General features: G+C 35.1%; 1 protein-coding gene and 1 long non-coding RNA gene across 3 annotated transcripts; one reads left to right on the plus strand and one right to left on the minus strand.

Annotated features, from left to right (window-relative positions):
* The first annotated feature begins 5,340 nt into the window (after positions 1–5,340).
* LOC132164111 (uncharacterized) lies at positions 5,341–9,332 on the plus strand. 2 transcript variants are annotated; one of them, XR_009438352.1, is made up of 3 exons: positions 5,341–5,845; positions 6,252–6,471; positions 8,910–9,332. It is a non-coding gene; the product is annotated as an uncharacterized LOC132164111 (long non-coding RNA). The 2 variants fall into 2 exon arrangements; XR_009438351.1 differs by lacking the exon at positions 8,910–9,332 and having other exon boundaries at positions 6,252–6,612.
* Positions 9,333–10,545: 1,213 nt separating this feature from the next.
* On the minus strand, positions 10,546–15,075 carry LOC132164675 (uncharacterized). The gene is made up of 10 exons (XM_059575221.1): positions 14,994–15,075; positions 13,552–13,881; positions 13,411–13,453; positions 13,244–13,322; positions 13,080–13,125; positions 12,871–12,969; positions 12,675–12,743; positions 12,320–12,578; positions 12,014–12,132; positions 10,546–11,778 (listed from the first exon to the last, which is right to left on the minus strand). The coding sequence occupies exons 2-10, from the start codon at positions 13,858–13,860 to the stop codon at positions 10,681–10,683; spliced, it is 2,121 nt and encodes a 706-aa protein (XP_059431204.1). The 5' UTR covers positions 13,861–13,881; positions 14,994–15,075; the 3' UTR covers positions 10,546–10,680.
* Positions 15,076–15,107: the final 32 nt, after the last annotated feature.

The raw sequence follows: 15,107 nt of genomic DNA on the forward strand, positions 1-15,107 counted from the left end.
GGTATGACCAATTAATTGATGATATAAAAACGATGTTGAATGGTTTTTAATCATGATTGATGGAGCATACCAAAAGCAACTCTTTAATCATAAAAACTAATGAAGCAACTCACTATATATTTAGCAGAAGCAGCTCTTTACTAATATTTAGTGCAAGTGTGATGGATGAGTGTCTTGTTTTTTGTTCAAAGCATTGTCCTTTTTGATGAAGATGTTTCTATTGAGTTTAATGGAAGCATGAAAGGTTTCTTAAAAGAAGAAAAACCGTAAACAAGTGTTAGGAGTTCTTAGCAAGCAACAACTACATATGTAGATATGACATGTTTTCTATCCTTTCTTCTTAAGTCAGAAGTTATTAATAGATATGGAACTTGAATTAATAACAGGTGACGAAAGGTTCATTGCAATTCCTTCACTGCAAAAGCAAATTAATACGTAGATGCATGATCAATTAATATTTATTTTCCCATTTTATATTGTTCTTGTTAGCTAGTGAAAAAGCCAGTTCCAATAAAGCTGGGAATGCTGTTAGTTGAACCAAGAATATCATGATCCAAGGAAACGTTGGTAATATTTGAGTTATTACTTTAAAAGGACTAATTGAAGTTGGAGACTCAGGGAAATGTGATTGATTAGTGGTTTCAAAGCGTTCTAATTGTCACTCCGACTAGTTCTTTTAGAGTAATAGTACAAATGTTAGCGTTTTCTTGGGTCGTGGCATGGTATCAAAACAATTTAATAACACTATGTTGCATTAGAATATTATAATTAACATGATGCGAGTCCTAACGAAGATATTAGTGTTTTGAACGGGGAGGTTGTGACACCCTAAAATGTTAAGTCTTATATTAGGTGGATGAATTGTGAAGGTATTGAATGTTCTACATTATTAAGTAGGATTGAACTTTAAAAGTGATTTTTGAGATCTAAAGTTATAATTTTGAGTAATTCTTTAGAAATTATAATGAACATTTTTTGTAACGTTATGTGATTAAGCCCAAAGTCAGAAGAGCATGACAAATTAGACTTGTAAATGCTGACTACGACTTATAATCAAAAGCGCGCAGACAATCCCAAAAGCGATTCGAAAGCATATTGATGTAAAACGCGAAAAATAAAATTTGCATGGTTTCGTATAAATTGGGTGAGAATAAAGTGGGTTTCTTTTTTTTTTTTCTTTTTTTTTATGATTGTGTTTACACAACTTTATGCAAAAATTGAACGAGAAGGAAATAGAAAATGGTAGGTAGAGCGCATGGTGGTGGCCACCTCTTTCCCAGACAAAGAAACATGGGATAGCTCTGACGGCGGTGGCAACTTCATCATTTTGATGTAAACTATAAGCAATAAAGTTTGGCATCAATAGTTGGATGAAACATAGTGTTGGTACATGTATACGCACAAAGACACATACACATGATTCCCTGCCTTTATTTTCTATTTCTTTCCAAAGACACGAGACAATTAGATTCTTATAGGAAACTCTGGAAGTGGGTCTCCCAGTCAAACAGGGAGACACATGCTTTCATTGATCGTACAGAAAAAAAAAAATTAAAAAAAAAATACTCACAAGAACTATATATTTATCTTGTAGCTTTTAATTAGTAACTCTTACTTAATTAAAGTATATCGTTTAAAATATTTTTAATATTGAAGCCAGCCATTTGAAAACTATATATATAGTTCAACTTGATGACCAATTACTAATTCTACAAAAGTAAATTATGACACATTATTATTTGTTCTGAAAGTTTAAGCTAGCTAGCTATTGAACAAACAAATCCAACTAGTACATATCCCTACAACAAGGCTTAAACACATGCAACAGATAACGTGGAATCTAATTAAGAATTAATAAATTAATGGAACTATGATCATACTATATGATTAATTAATATAATTTGATATAATAAGTTGATACTCATGTTTTGTATCAAGATAAGATTGTATATGTCGTTAAGAATTCAAGAAATTAGAAAAGAAATATCAGTGACAAGAAATGAGTTATATCCTTAATTTGAAAATAAAAATTTATGTTATTGCTACCCGCCCATATTATTGTCTTAAATGAACTTCGTATATATATATATATATATATATATATATATATATATATATATATAGGTATTATTTTAAGCTGAAATTTGTCATGCTTTTTTATTTTGTCTAATATTCATGTACAAAATAAAGAGAAATAAAAACAAAACAAAATGTGTAAAATAAACGATTGTAAGAAGATAAAACATCTCAGTCATCAAGACATGGAGGAGTATAGGAAAGGAGTATAATGCTTGCAAAACTCCTATTTAACAATGTTAATATGAACTATATATGAAAAGAAAAAATATATATATATATATATATATATTAGAAAAAAGATATTGTAGCACATAGATTGTCTATAGAAGTTCATTAAAAGGCTAGGATAAGATAAGCCTAACCTGCAGATAGTTTAATCCCTTGAATCATGATCAACCATTTATAATAATTTTGTTCTTTTCTATTATTTTTTATGTGCTGTTTTATATTTTTACATGCCATTCAACAAAACTGAAGTATTGATTTTTTTTTTTTTTCTTTTCTTTCAAGCATGAGTTTGAACAAAAAGGGAGGAAGAATAGGAGATTGAAATCAGTGAAAAAATAGAACTTTTTCTTTTCAATTTCCAAATCCTAGTGTCTTCTGAAAATGCTCTTTCACCTTAATATGTTTATTTGTTAAGGGTTTGGCATTTGGTCTGGAGGCTGATGGTATCATAATGACGCATAAATCCCCAATTTAGAAAAAAAAAAAAAAAAAAAAAATCGTGTGTTGTGGCCATCGAGTTAGCATTATATATTTTTGAACTCGAATTTATTGTTTTCCCCTCGGAATCACAATTTTAAGTTATTTTATTTTGATTCACAATTTGATTTTATGTATTTATTAGAGTTTTGGCAAAATTTACTTGTCCTTGGTTTAGTACACGATTTGAGATTAATATTTCAGCATATATATTCATAATTAATAATCCTCTATTTTTAGGGGTGGCTAAATTTTTTGTTTCTTCTTAAGCTTAATTCCTTAGAACTTCAATCCACATTTTCATAATACTAGCTCGCTAGCCTGGCCTATGCCATTCTAGTTGATGATCACAGACAGCTGCAGGCTAGACTTGACAAGATTGTCCTAATTAAGCGAGGGTTTAAAATGAAGAAAAACAGTCAGAAGACTTTTCAAGTGGCATTAATTTGGTACCCAGCCTGAACTACCTTAAACTGAAATCAATCATCCTCAAATTAATAGTAATATATTTGACCAAAAAATAACTTACATTGTTTTAATTAGCTAGGATCTGATCATATATATGAACAAATTAATATAGCTCATACAAACAAACAAACAAATATATATATATATGCTTTGTTTGTTATAGCTTTTTTTTTTGTTCTCACTTTTACCTTTTGTTTTCAAAACAAAGAAATTAACAAATAACTCAAAAACACACAAAATGTCACATCAAATATATATATATAATTTTTTTAAAAAAATATTCCCCAAAATACACGAACAAATAGAACCACTCTAAAATTATATGATCATAAATTGAAGTCCATTTGAAGTCTTGGATATCCTATACGCTATCTTCTTTCCTTTATTTTTGTTTGACATCTATGGATAATAATGATGAATATATATAGCAGCCAAGGGAGCCAACGAAAAGCAGGATGGTTAAAAATTATACTCGATCGAGTGTTTCCTTCTTTAGAGCTATTGACAATTAAGGAGCCCATTTGATGGCCAACCCTTGAGACATTAGTCCAGTTTTAGTGGTCGAAGACATTTGCTAGCTGCAACACTTTGCAAGGATTTCTGCGCTTAGCTTGCATATGGGTACTGCTGATCAGGAGCTCTCGTGATTTCAGGAAAGCCAACTGTGGCCCATTTCTATATTCTGTTCTACCATTGACCATTCTAAACTTGTAATTTTGCTTGCCCAAAAGAGTCTTGTGTGACCTGTAGCGTTTATGCAGTTTTTTCATATGCTGAAAATAAAATAATAATGTTTTTCAAATATTTTTTCAGCTTTAACCTTAAGGGCTTAGCTCAAGTAATGGTGAAGGCCTTAGATTTGGTGGCATCTGAACAAGATTTAAGGTGTGAATTCTCATGAGTGTAAATAATTCTTTGGGCCACGCTCGCAACGAAGTCGAGTTTAACCTAATTTATATGAGAGGTGCCTTGCATATGTTTCGATTTTACTCTTTAAGGATGTGTGCACAAAGTAGTCATACCTAGAGGTTCCATCATAAATAAAAAAAGAAAAAAGAAAAGAAAAGGTTTAAAAAATTGCTGAAAATAATAATTCCTATTTACTCATTCTTTTAACCAAGTTTTTCAATCCATCGTTATATGTATAACATATATGAGGTTGTAAATGATAGTACTGCAAGTAGTAAGTATTCAATAAAGATGGCAATTGTGTTTTGATTTGCGAATCTTACTTAAACTTAACATGAAATGAGTGAGTTAGAGTTTAGAAATTTAATTTGTTTAATTAAATGAGTTGAATTAGGGTTAGGGTTTATTTATAATCTTATATTTATGCATTGACACAACGTAGACTTCACACATAACATTTAAAAGTGACAATTTTTTGCATGACTCATAAACTTGACACGAAATTAATAAAACATGTCAACTTAACAAATATGCAAGTGAAATATACATGAGCTAATAATCTTATATTTATATGACCAATTAAAACTTAGCATACAAACACACAAATTATCGACTTAATCGGCACTAAAAAAAAAAAAATGTAATAAGTGTTGGGGCTCCGAAAAAAGAGAAAAAAAAAAAAAAAAGTAATAAGTGATCACGGTTAATGTTATTATCAAAAATAGAAAAATGGTGAACATGTGTAATGGGTAAATCTGGAAAAGAATGTAGGGTATATAAGTCATTGAGGAATGACATTATCAGCTCAATGATCAAGGCTGTCACGGTCTAGCTACCTCATGACTCATGACTCAGAGTGAGTTGAAACCCTATATATATAGTGTTGTACTAGTTTCAGAACAAATACCGGAGTAGTGCAGCACAGTCGGTTACCTGCTTGCTACTGCTAGGTAAAGGAGGGAGACTAAGAGGCAGGCAGCTTATTGGTCAAACAAACCCACCACCCACCTCCACCACCCACACCCACCTCTTCTTTCTCTACAGTCGAGCTTTGTTGGATATATATGTCATATCGTATATATATATATATGGGGTCCCTCTCCGGTTGTGTGGGTGTGTGTCAGAGTAAAGAGTAAGAGCGCTTATTATCCAAATCTACGATGGATGCACGTACGTATTCCTTCTCTTTTGTGTTGGTAATTGGTTAATTCTGAAAAATCGAAAAAGAAAAAAGGAAAAGGAAAGAAAATGCCACTTTATTATTATTATTATTATTTTTTTCTTCTTTTGTTTTAGTACTCGTGTATATAGCAGCGCTTTACCAGATTTGTAGATTAGAGATTTTCAATCGCTTTCCCTTCCCTGACTCTCATGAAGACAGCGACATATGCTCCTCTCCCTGAAACTTCTCTTCCGCAATTTCTGCAACTCTCTCTCTCTCTCCCCCCCAAATGAAAATTTTAACACCTTTCTTTTGCAGATTATTATATGCTTTTTTTTTTTTGTTCCTCGTATCCTATTACTCGCATGATTTATGAGCTCTTTGCTTCTGTGTATGGTATATCTTTTGGGTGTTTTTTTTTTTTCCTTTTCCATATGAGATAATAAGAGTGCAGGTGATCATCAGCATCGGATTTAGGGTTAGTGAAGAAGCAAAGAAGCGTCAATGGAGGTGTTGAGCAGTGTAAGTTGTGGTAGTAACACCCTCCTGGTTGGTTTGCTCTTTCATTCTTTCTTCCTTGATTAATAATACACACAACATATACAACTTTATCTGAATGCTTAGTTCCTTTGTTTTGAATCTCAATAATCCCTCTGTTTTGCTTCAAGAAAATAATCTTATTTTAGGTTTTGGGCGAGTCTTGTAAGTAAAAAAGATTCAGTCTAATATAAACGGGTAATTAATTAGGATTTAGAAAGCATGATCATACGTGGGTTGGTTTTTTTTTTTAGATCTGATTTGTGTTGAGCGGCGGTGGTTAGGTTAAATGGCATTGTATCTTTCTTTTAACATCGTTGTTAAATTTGTCTCCTTTATAAGCCTTAATACTTAGGGTTAGGGTTCATGCAAGCTTTTTTTCTTTACTTAGGTCAAGGGCTTTGGCTTTTTGAACTTGCGGGAAATTGGTGCGACTTTCCGGTATATATTTGGCTGAGCTGTTGTGCACTTTTTCTGATTATCTCAGAGGGTATTGACTATTGAGGAACACAATAAGGTGAAAATGAGGTAATGCTATTACATGATAGGCCACATGAAGAGGCCTTGTGTTCCCCAAAAGAAGATGTTTTGATAAAATGAAGCATTCTCCTGTAAGTATCACCCTCAATCAAACGTATTAGCAGATCATTTACTATTTTTATACTTAATTTGATTAGACGATCGAGAAACATTAACAGTAATCGCTCTTATAAATTTAGTGCCTAATGGAGCAACCATCTATTATGTGTTTATTTTTTTTGGGCCCTTGACATCTGACCTATAATATTGCCTTTTTTTTTCTTTCTTTTTTCCTGATTGCTTAATTAAATGTTCTCTTAAGAGCCGTTTAAGAGAGCTTTCTTCAGTCCACTCATGGATGGGCGAAGGGTTTGAATTAGCTGCCGACTCATTCATTCAAACACAGTAGAAGGGGAGTGAATATTTCTACTGTGGATGTGTGAATGATGCGGGAGATAAAATTCATCCTTTTCTTTTCTGTGCTTGGACTGAAGGGAGCTCCCTTCTACTGTTTTCTTCATAGGCTTAACTTGGTTCATTAATTTGCTTGATAAAATTCTTTATTTTCTTCATTTCGTTTAGGTGTTAATTAACTGTCCTTAAACATGTCTTGATTGTTATTTGTTGCCCAACGCTTTTTGGTGGTAGGTGGAATTCTGCTGTTCTAGGAGTGGTTTCCAGTTCATCTTTTTTAACCTCTTGTTTGTTTTTGGCATATCTAATGTAATTACTTGTCCTTTTAACGCTTTTCCATCCCTGCAAAATGGTAGTCCCAGTGGACTAGAATTTTTCCTTCTTTTTATGCCATGAATGATGAAGTTGCAGTTAATTTTTATTTTGGGTTATATATATATATGGTTCTTTTCTAGGACGGTCATTTTGGGTAAAAGAAGCAAAATATATAATAATAATAATAATAATTTTGTTTGAATGGCTGATACTGTCCAAGAAAAAATAAGGCTCCAGTTCCATTTCTTACCCAGACAAAGTTGGCTTTTTGGTGTTTGGCCGGGGGAGAATTGATATGTCAAATCAGTTACGTAAGAGATTCATTTCCAACCAATATAATTCTGCAAAGTAACTCTGGGGACTGGCCTGAACACTGGAAAAAGGTGACATCTTGTCAAATGTTGTGAGAAGTTATATATATATATTTCTCCACCGCGAAAAAAGCTGATGAAAGATCACCATGTCTATTATTAAGTATATATTTATTTATTTATGGGAGAAAAGTATGTGTGAGAAGGAATGGGAGGTGCTTGTCTTTACTCTTTTGGCCAGGTTTTGTAAGCGCATGGTATTAAATATGTGGGGGTGTGTTGGCAATATCATATATAAACCCGCCCTCTTGTCCAGTGGGGCTAAATTTGCTCAGAGGTTGGAACTTGGAGCTTTGGAGCTCCGGTTTGTTGACATTCGTGAGGTCTATTATGGTAGATGCTATTTTTGTTAAATCTAATTTTTGTGTGAAATTAATAGAATATGTTTTTCTGATGTGTGCATGAGTGGTGACGGTAAACAATAATATGTTTTCTGGTGATTTTTCATTATGAATAGCTGTGCTTTTCTTGGGCTAACCCCTTACTAAACACCTAAAAGCTCATTTGTTTAGAGTATCTGTGCGTGTGCATAAAGAAGTGAAGTATACTTTAAACCCACATTAAAGTATTGTGTAAGCCACTTCTCTGGGGTGGATCGAGGATGCAAGTACACTTGAACTGCTTTTTATATTCTCTTTTTTTTTCTCGAGTAATGGGCATGTGTTTTCCTCTATTAAGCATGATCAGTAGTTGTCTTTCCAATATTTCTTTATTTCTCTTCCATCTATCTAATGGGACTTAAATCTTGTGCTCAGCTCCGCGCTATCAGCCTTTAAACTCCCTTTTTTTTTTCTTTTTTTTTTTTATAGTCTCTTCTTGTTGATGTCATTTTAATGCATGAAGCCTGCTGCTGCTGCCCCCGTGTTGTCTTGTACCTTTTCTCTTGTTTTAGTGGGGAAGGGGGAACGGGTACTTAGTGCATGGTATCTATTAATTAAAAGATCACGATGACGTTTTTTTCACTTTAAAAAACGTTGCATTAATTCCTCGAACGGCTTGATATTTATTGCATGTGTTTGTAGGATTGGTGCCAAGACAAAACGCTTGCTCTAAAATAGAAAGATGGAATTTCTTTTTGAATCTATTTCTATTTCTCGGGCGACTCCCAAGTTTTGCTTAAGTGGGTTTCTTTCATATCCACAAACAATTGGCTGCATGCGATCTAATATTTGTGTGTCACTCACTAATACTATACATACAACGGAGAACCCTCAGCTGAAGAGAAACGGAAGCAGCTGATTCTGGTTTGTTTCTACTGATTTGTTTGTCTTCGTAAGCGAAGTTTATTCATCTAAAGAAGAGAAAACGGAACCCATGGCATGATAATTGTTAAGGAAAGTAAAAATAGTGCTATTAATTAATTAGTAGACGATATGTAATTATTTTTGGGGCATGGGTAGGTTTTTATTTTTTATTTTTGAAATTAATAGGACAAACCCCCTTTTTGGGACTTTGGCAACACTAGCGCCGGGGGCAAGGGGGAGGTGGTGTGCGTGCTCATTTGTCTCCGCCACTATTCACAATTCCCATTCATTCATCTTGATGTATCGAGTATCCACCTGACTCCAAGAAGAGAGTGCAGACTTGAGTTGTGTAGATGGGCCCAAAATACAATAGACCCCGAAGGTTCGAGCTTACAAACAATCAAACCATTCAAATAACAAGGGGAGACGTGGCGAAGATGTTTACTGCTATCTTATCCTAACTGAACCATTATTATTTTATTCTGCCAGTGAGCATGTAGTGCCGCACGACATCAGGCAACTACTGTAAAATTGTAAAAACATATATAATGACAATAAATTCAGTGGAAAGACATGGTAACAATGAGAATATTTGAGCAAATGATTATTGGAAACAATTAGGGCATGTTTGGTGTGCGGAATAAACCCTTGGAATAGAATGACAATGTCTACAAAAATAATCTTTCTTTTATTTGGCTGTACATTATACTTATAAACATTCTAATGGAAATGACTATTCTTCTATTTAGAGAAATAGATGGGTTTTTTCAAAACACCTATTATTATTTTTTTATTTTTTATTTTTTGAAGAAAAAATAACAAAAAACTCACATTTTTTGGGTGGTTGGCCACCCTTTGCTGGGGGATGCCCATCAAGGAAGGGCTCATGACTCTAGCCCTACCCTTGAAACTTAACTATGGGGGACACATCTTTTCGGGGATCTTCGCATCCAGTTGATCAAGATAATTGTTCTTCTGCAACGTGCACTGAGAAAATGCTTCCAGATTTGGACTTCTGTACGAAGCAATACATCGAGAATTCCACACTTGGTTCACAAGACTACACTGGTTCAAGCATTGAAGAGCTTTCCTACAATTAAAATCCAAGAGGCAGTTTAGTATCTGAGGACCATAGTGTTTAAACTCACCCAACTTGCTACATAAACAAACTATATGATTGCCTACAGACAATCACTTGGGTCATTTTTTATTGTGAAATTTGCTCAAAGACCTTAAACAACATCTGGTGGGGATGAACAAACGGTCCATTTGTTTCCTAGTGCAGTAGCTCCAGAACTATAGCAAATCTTCTACCAAGTCTCCTTTGCAACCCGTAACTCGATCGTATGGTTGAAGGTTTGATTTGTTTGTGTACGTGGTTTAACAAAGTTTAGGAGAGGTTTTAGAACACAAGCATAAGGATGCAAAGGTTCTCATCTACATTGCGTTCAACCACTCTTTGGCCGAGCTTGCAACCAAACGTTTTTGTGGCTTTGTAAAACGCTTATGTTCAATCATGCTAGCTATGACCATCTTTGCGACCGAGCCTCTCGGGAGCTTGAACTTCAATAGCATGAAGGACACCGTTCGAACTTCATGTGATCAGAATTCCAACTGGAGCTCTCGGATCTCACCTCTGTTCAAATGGCTATCGATCAAGTTGCGAACGCCAACTTTTGTTCTTCATTTTGAAGTGTGCAATTGAACACCAATTGAAGTCCCGACTTAACCACTAAAGTTAAGACTTACAACCAACTTAGTTTTGACATTGAATTAGGCGACATATACAAAAACCTATAATATTGTGTGTGTATATATGCAAGCAGAGGATATTTGGACAAACTGAAATATTACTTAAAACAGAGGGGAAAAGTGAAAAGGTTATAATATATATATATATGTCTCATCCTTAATTCTCATCTTCTGAAGTTCCAATTTAACTCAATCTGTGCTTGAGTTACAGCTGAAGAGCCAAATCAAGGTGTTTGGTATCAGTTAAGGACTGTCCTTGAATACCCTGAAAACATTGTGCACTAGCCTCTGCTTGGTGGCTTTCAGGAGTAGCTTCTTCATAGAAACTCATTGCATGTAACAAGGCCATTTTATGAGCTGTTTCAAGGTGTGATGCTTGCTGCAATACCGTACCTTGGCCAAAGAGTTTGTCTTTGTTAAGCTGCATCTGCACATTAGGGAAATCACAGATTGCTAATTGCTGGATTGTATTTGTGGGTCTGCTCCATTTCAGGGATTGAGCTCCACCACCACCACCACCCTCATTCTGTGAGCCTAAGCCATGCATATTGGAAGTGGTGGCCTGAGTACCCAACAACTTTGAGGCTTGTGGAGGCAAGAAAGATATGTTCGAATAATTGTTGCTTCTACACATCAACTCAAGCAGCCTCGACTGTAATTCGGCGGCCATCATATCTGTAGGCTTATACTTGCTGCCTATGTTTGTGTTCCAATTAATCCCAGCGGGAGTACTATTGATATTGATATTGATATTTTCATTTCCAATAAGCTGGGGGGAATGTACGCCTAACCGAAGAATCTCTCGGTTCTGATTTTGATTGGTATCATATCGACCATTCCCATGAAGGTCCATATTCTCATCAGTAGTGCTGGTGCAAATCATTTTTCCTTTAGAACGAGTATAGATGTCCATATTTTCGCGCGCGTTGGCACCTATTTCTCCCGAAGAACCAATCTTAACAATATCTTTTATGTTATTGAAGTAAGCGTTTTCCCTTTGTGGATTGCCGCAAATTCCCATTATGTCAGAAGAGGGTACCATGTCTCTTAGGGAATTAGTGCTATCGATGCAAGCCATCTTTCCTTTGTCGGCGCCATCCAGATTATTATTAGCAGGTGCCTGTGTCTGCGTGAGAGATGGTGCAGGAGCTAGACAATTTGGAGTCTGGGACTGACTATTTGAAGCTTCAATATTCTGCAGATATTTTGCTAATTTCTTATTGGCAACCATTTGAGCCGTTGGTCCCAAATCTTTAACAAACCGCATCAGACTTTCTTTGTATCCAAGATCCCCATCACTAATCTACAACGCAGACATATATCAATTAGCATATATATATATATACACGGAGATGTAGCCAGCTAAAATAAGAAATATTGAAAGACAAGTCCAAAATTGTCCCTCCCAAGTTTTAATATATATATATATATATATGGAGACAGCACGCCAACCCCTACAATCACACACACACACACACACACATGTGTGTGTGTGTGTGTGTGTGTGTGTGTGTGTGTTTGTTATATAATAAACTTACATGAAAAAGTGGTTTGGGGGCGCTGTAGAGTGATGAAACTATTGAGTCATTCTCGCTGGAATAACAAGTCCAAGGCATATATGTTCGGCGCCTCTCTGTTTCGAAGCCGTCTCCTGACCCTGTTCAAAGCAAAGGGAAGATTTAGTAAGTAATAGATGGATGCAAAGAATATGGCCGGGAACTCTCGAAGTGCTATTAATTAATATTTTGGAAATTAAAGAATCAATGAGAAAGAGAGGTTCAATATATAATTAATTTAATCATATATATATATATATATATATATATATATAAGAAATTTCTTACCAGAAGGAACTTTCTTCTCTCTTTGGTCAAAATGAGGGAATGAATTATTGTAAGTAAATGGTCGGGCTGTTTTGGGGGTGTTTCTCTTTGGTGAAACACCGGTATTATTGACCCTGCCACATCTAACAAGCTTAGTGGGTTCGCCGAGGGGTTTCCTGCCCGGGCGTCTTCTTGTTTGAGAGAACTCCAACTCAAAATTCTCTGGATCACTTCTCAGAGCATGAAAAACCCGGTGGGCCAGTTCTTGTATAGCACGAGCCTGCAGTGCAGGATATCAGATTTTTATGGATTAATATATGGATTTCTAAAACATCATGATTACAATAAGAAGTATTTGAAGATCGAGTACGTGTACCTCTCTATAATATATGGTAGTCGATGAATTAAAATGCAAAGCATTGCTGGAAATTAGAAACACATCATGCTGCATGTACATATATAATTAATTCAAAGATTAATGATCGATCAGTTAAGTAATTAATGGAAATTAATTTAAAAATTAAGAAACATATATAAAAGAAAACAATTAGGAGGAGCGCTAGCTAGCAAACCTCAAATTGCTCTAAGCTGGTATACATTCCTTCCTGAAGTTTAGCCCTCATTGTGCCAAAATCCATTGGCTCTTTAATGATTCTATAGTAGCCCTCCACCTTGGAATAATTAACGCATGAAATCATTAATTAATATTGTAGCTAGATAGGTTAGAAATTAAAGGAACAAAAGATTCTCATCAGATCACATGTATGTAGACGCCACCAACCTCTTGAGGGTCAACTGGCTGGGCAAATATTTCTTGTGAGTCTCTCCTAATTAATTAAATAGGGAAGAATAATCAATATATATATATGGGAAAACCCAAGAGAAGAATCCACATACATGATATATTCCTTAATTAAATTCACGTACGTACAGATCAGTGTTCACCTTTGTAGTATATCAAGCACAAACTCAAGTACCCGCACTTGTGGTATTCGTTGCTGAGATGAAGAAATTGGGAGTTGATCTAATATATACAAACATACATATATCATATGATGAGAAGATCATAATTAGCTACAATATTATAAATTAATTAATTATAACAGTCTCACCAATTCCAATTTTGATTGAAGCATGTTTTTGGTTTTGTCCTTCCTGCATGCAATAGGAAATTAAGAAGATATATATATATATATATATATATATATATATATATATATATAAGGCGAAAGAGAAAAGAGTTTAATTTGTACATGATCATGAGATGGGTAAGCAAGGGAAGTAACGACGACGTCTTCAAGTCTTTTGCGCTTGCGGACCCTCCTGCGGTCGTACTGCCTCACAGTGGGAGGTCGACTAAGACGATGCTCTTCTACTACTTCACAATCCTCAGAATGCGGGACCCCAAATCCAATCATCATCATCTCATCATTGGATTTGGTGGCGCATGCCTTTTGCTCTTCTTCTTTCTTCTTCTTCTTCTCCTTCTCCTCTTCCAATGCCCATATTCGGGCACTCCTCCTCCTCCTCATTTCAAGTATTTCTCCTCCCTCCTCACCCATTTTAATTACTCCCTCCACTGTCTATATACGTAATGAAAATAATCACCATGTTTACCAGACTCAGTCGTGTTAGGCTAATTAACAAAACATTTAAAACAAAATTGCTCTCTTTATCTACGCTTATGTCCTAAAACCTCTAGCACAAGGTAGGTACGGACACAACGATGCTCCTAAAACGACAAAAAATAATTAATTAATAAATTAGGACACGCACAATTCAGTTGTAACGGCCGCACTCCATTAGTCTACACCAGGAAAGTACAACTTCACTTTATAAATTTTATTCACACACAAATTACCTTCCCAAAAAAGGATGCTAGCCTTGCATGCATTTTACACGTTTATGTCTAAGAGGTCACCACCCCCAAAGGCTTAACTCCAGGTGGTCGCTACCGTTCCCGACGGCTGATTTGGTGATTACAACCACCAGATTTGGCAGTCCATGGGAGGTCGGGGTTGATGCTGCATGCCCAGAGATCGAGGGTGTGCAAATTTTTTTGCGCTTATGTAGTAGTAGCTAGTGCCAAGTCAGCACGTACGTAAACTATAACTATGCTTAAAAACCCCAAAGTTATTTACAGGCACAAATTTTCTATTATAAAAAAGGACCAAATTATTGTGAATACACCATAAATAAATAAATAAATAAACAGCTAGTTTTTGATGATAAGGAGGGTATCTTATTATTCTGATCTGGCTTTGCTCTAAGCACGCTTCACATTTACATTTCTCTTACAAGTATTCCGTTCCATTAATGCAATTCCACATGCAAACTACATCGTAATGAGCTACAATGCTGCTCTCTTCAAAATCAAGTTCAAATTAGAAAGAAACCCCCAATTTTGGTATACACACGAGGCCCTAGCTAGACAGTAGACAAGATGATTTAGAATAATGATGTGGCCTGTGCTTTGAGATTTATACTGATTTTGGTTGAGATAGAGAACTATGCCAACAGAGTGTCCTAATCAAGACATTTCCAGGAAAAACACCATAAAATATGCACATACCATCAACTTTAATTTAGCAAAGAATAGAAAGGAACAGCCATTAGGGAGAGCTTAGCTTCTTGTTAAATAAACGATGCATCACTTAATGTACAAGCAAAGGCAAAAGAAGGAAAGACAAATTACCAAATCAATCTAATCAACAAGGTGGAACCAGCGCACTCTTTCGATCGCATTCCAAAACCTCTTATCTCAAAATTGGAAAAAACTCAAGATGATACTTAGATCAACTCTTGCTCC

The sequence above is a fragment of the Corylus avellana genome, chromosome ca10 (genome assembly GCF_901000735.1).
Source record: "Corylus avellana chromosome ca10, CavTom2PMs-1.0".
Taxonomy (NCBI): domain Eukaryota; kingdom Viridiplantae; phylum Streptophyta; class Magnoliopsida; order Fagales; family Betulaceae; genus Corylus; species Corylus avellana.

Bases quoted from the DNA above. Each gene is read 5' to 3' on its own strand.
- LOC132164675 (XM_059575221.1), bottom strand. From the start codon at position 13,860: ATGGGTGAGGAGGGAGGAGAAATACTTGAAATGAGGAGGAGGAGGAGT. The intron at 13,323-13,410 runs GTGAGACTGTTA...TGTATATATTAG, and splicing joins TTCAATCAAAATTGGAATTG to ATCAACTCCCAATTTCTTCA. The intron at 12,744-12,870 runs GTTTGCTAGCTA...ATGTACATGCAG, and splicing joins CCAGCTTAGAGCAATTTGAG to CATGATGTGTTTCTAATTTC.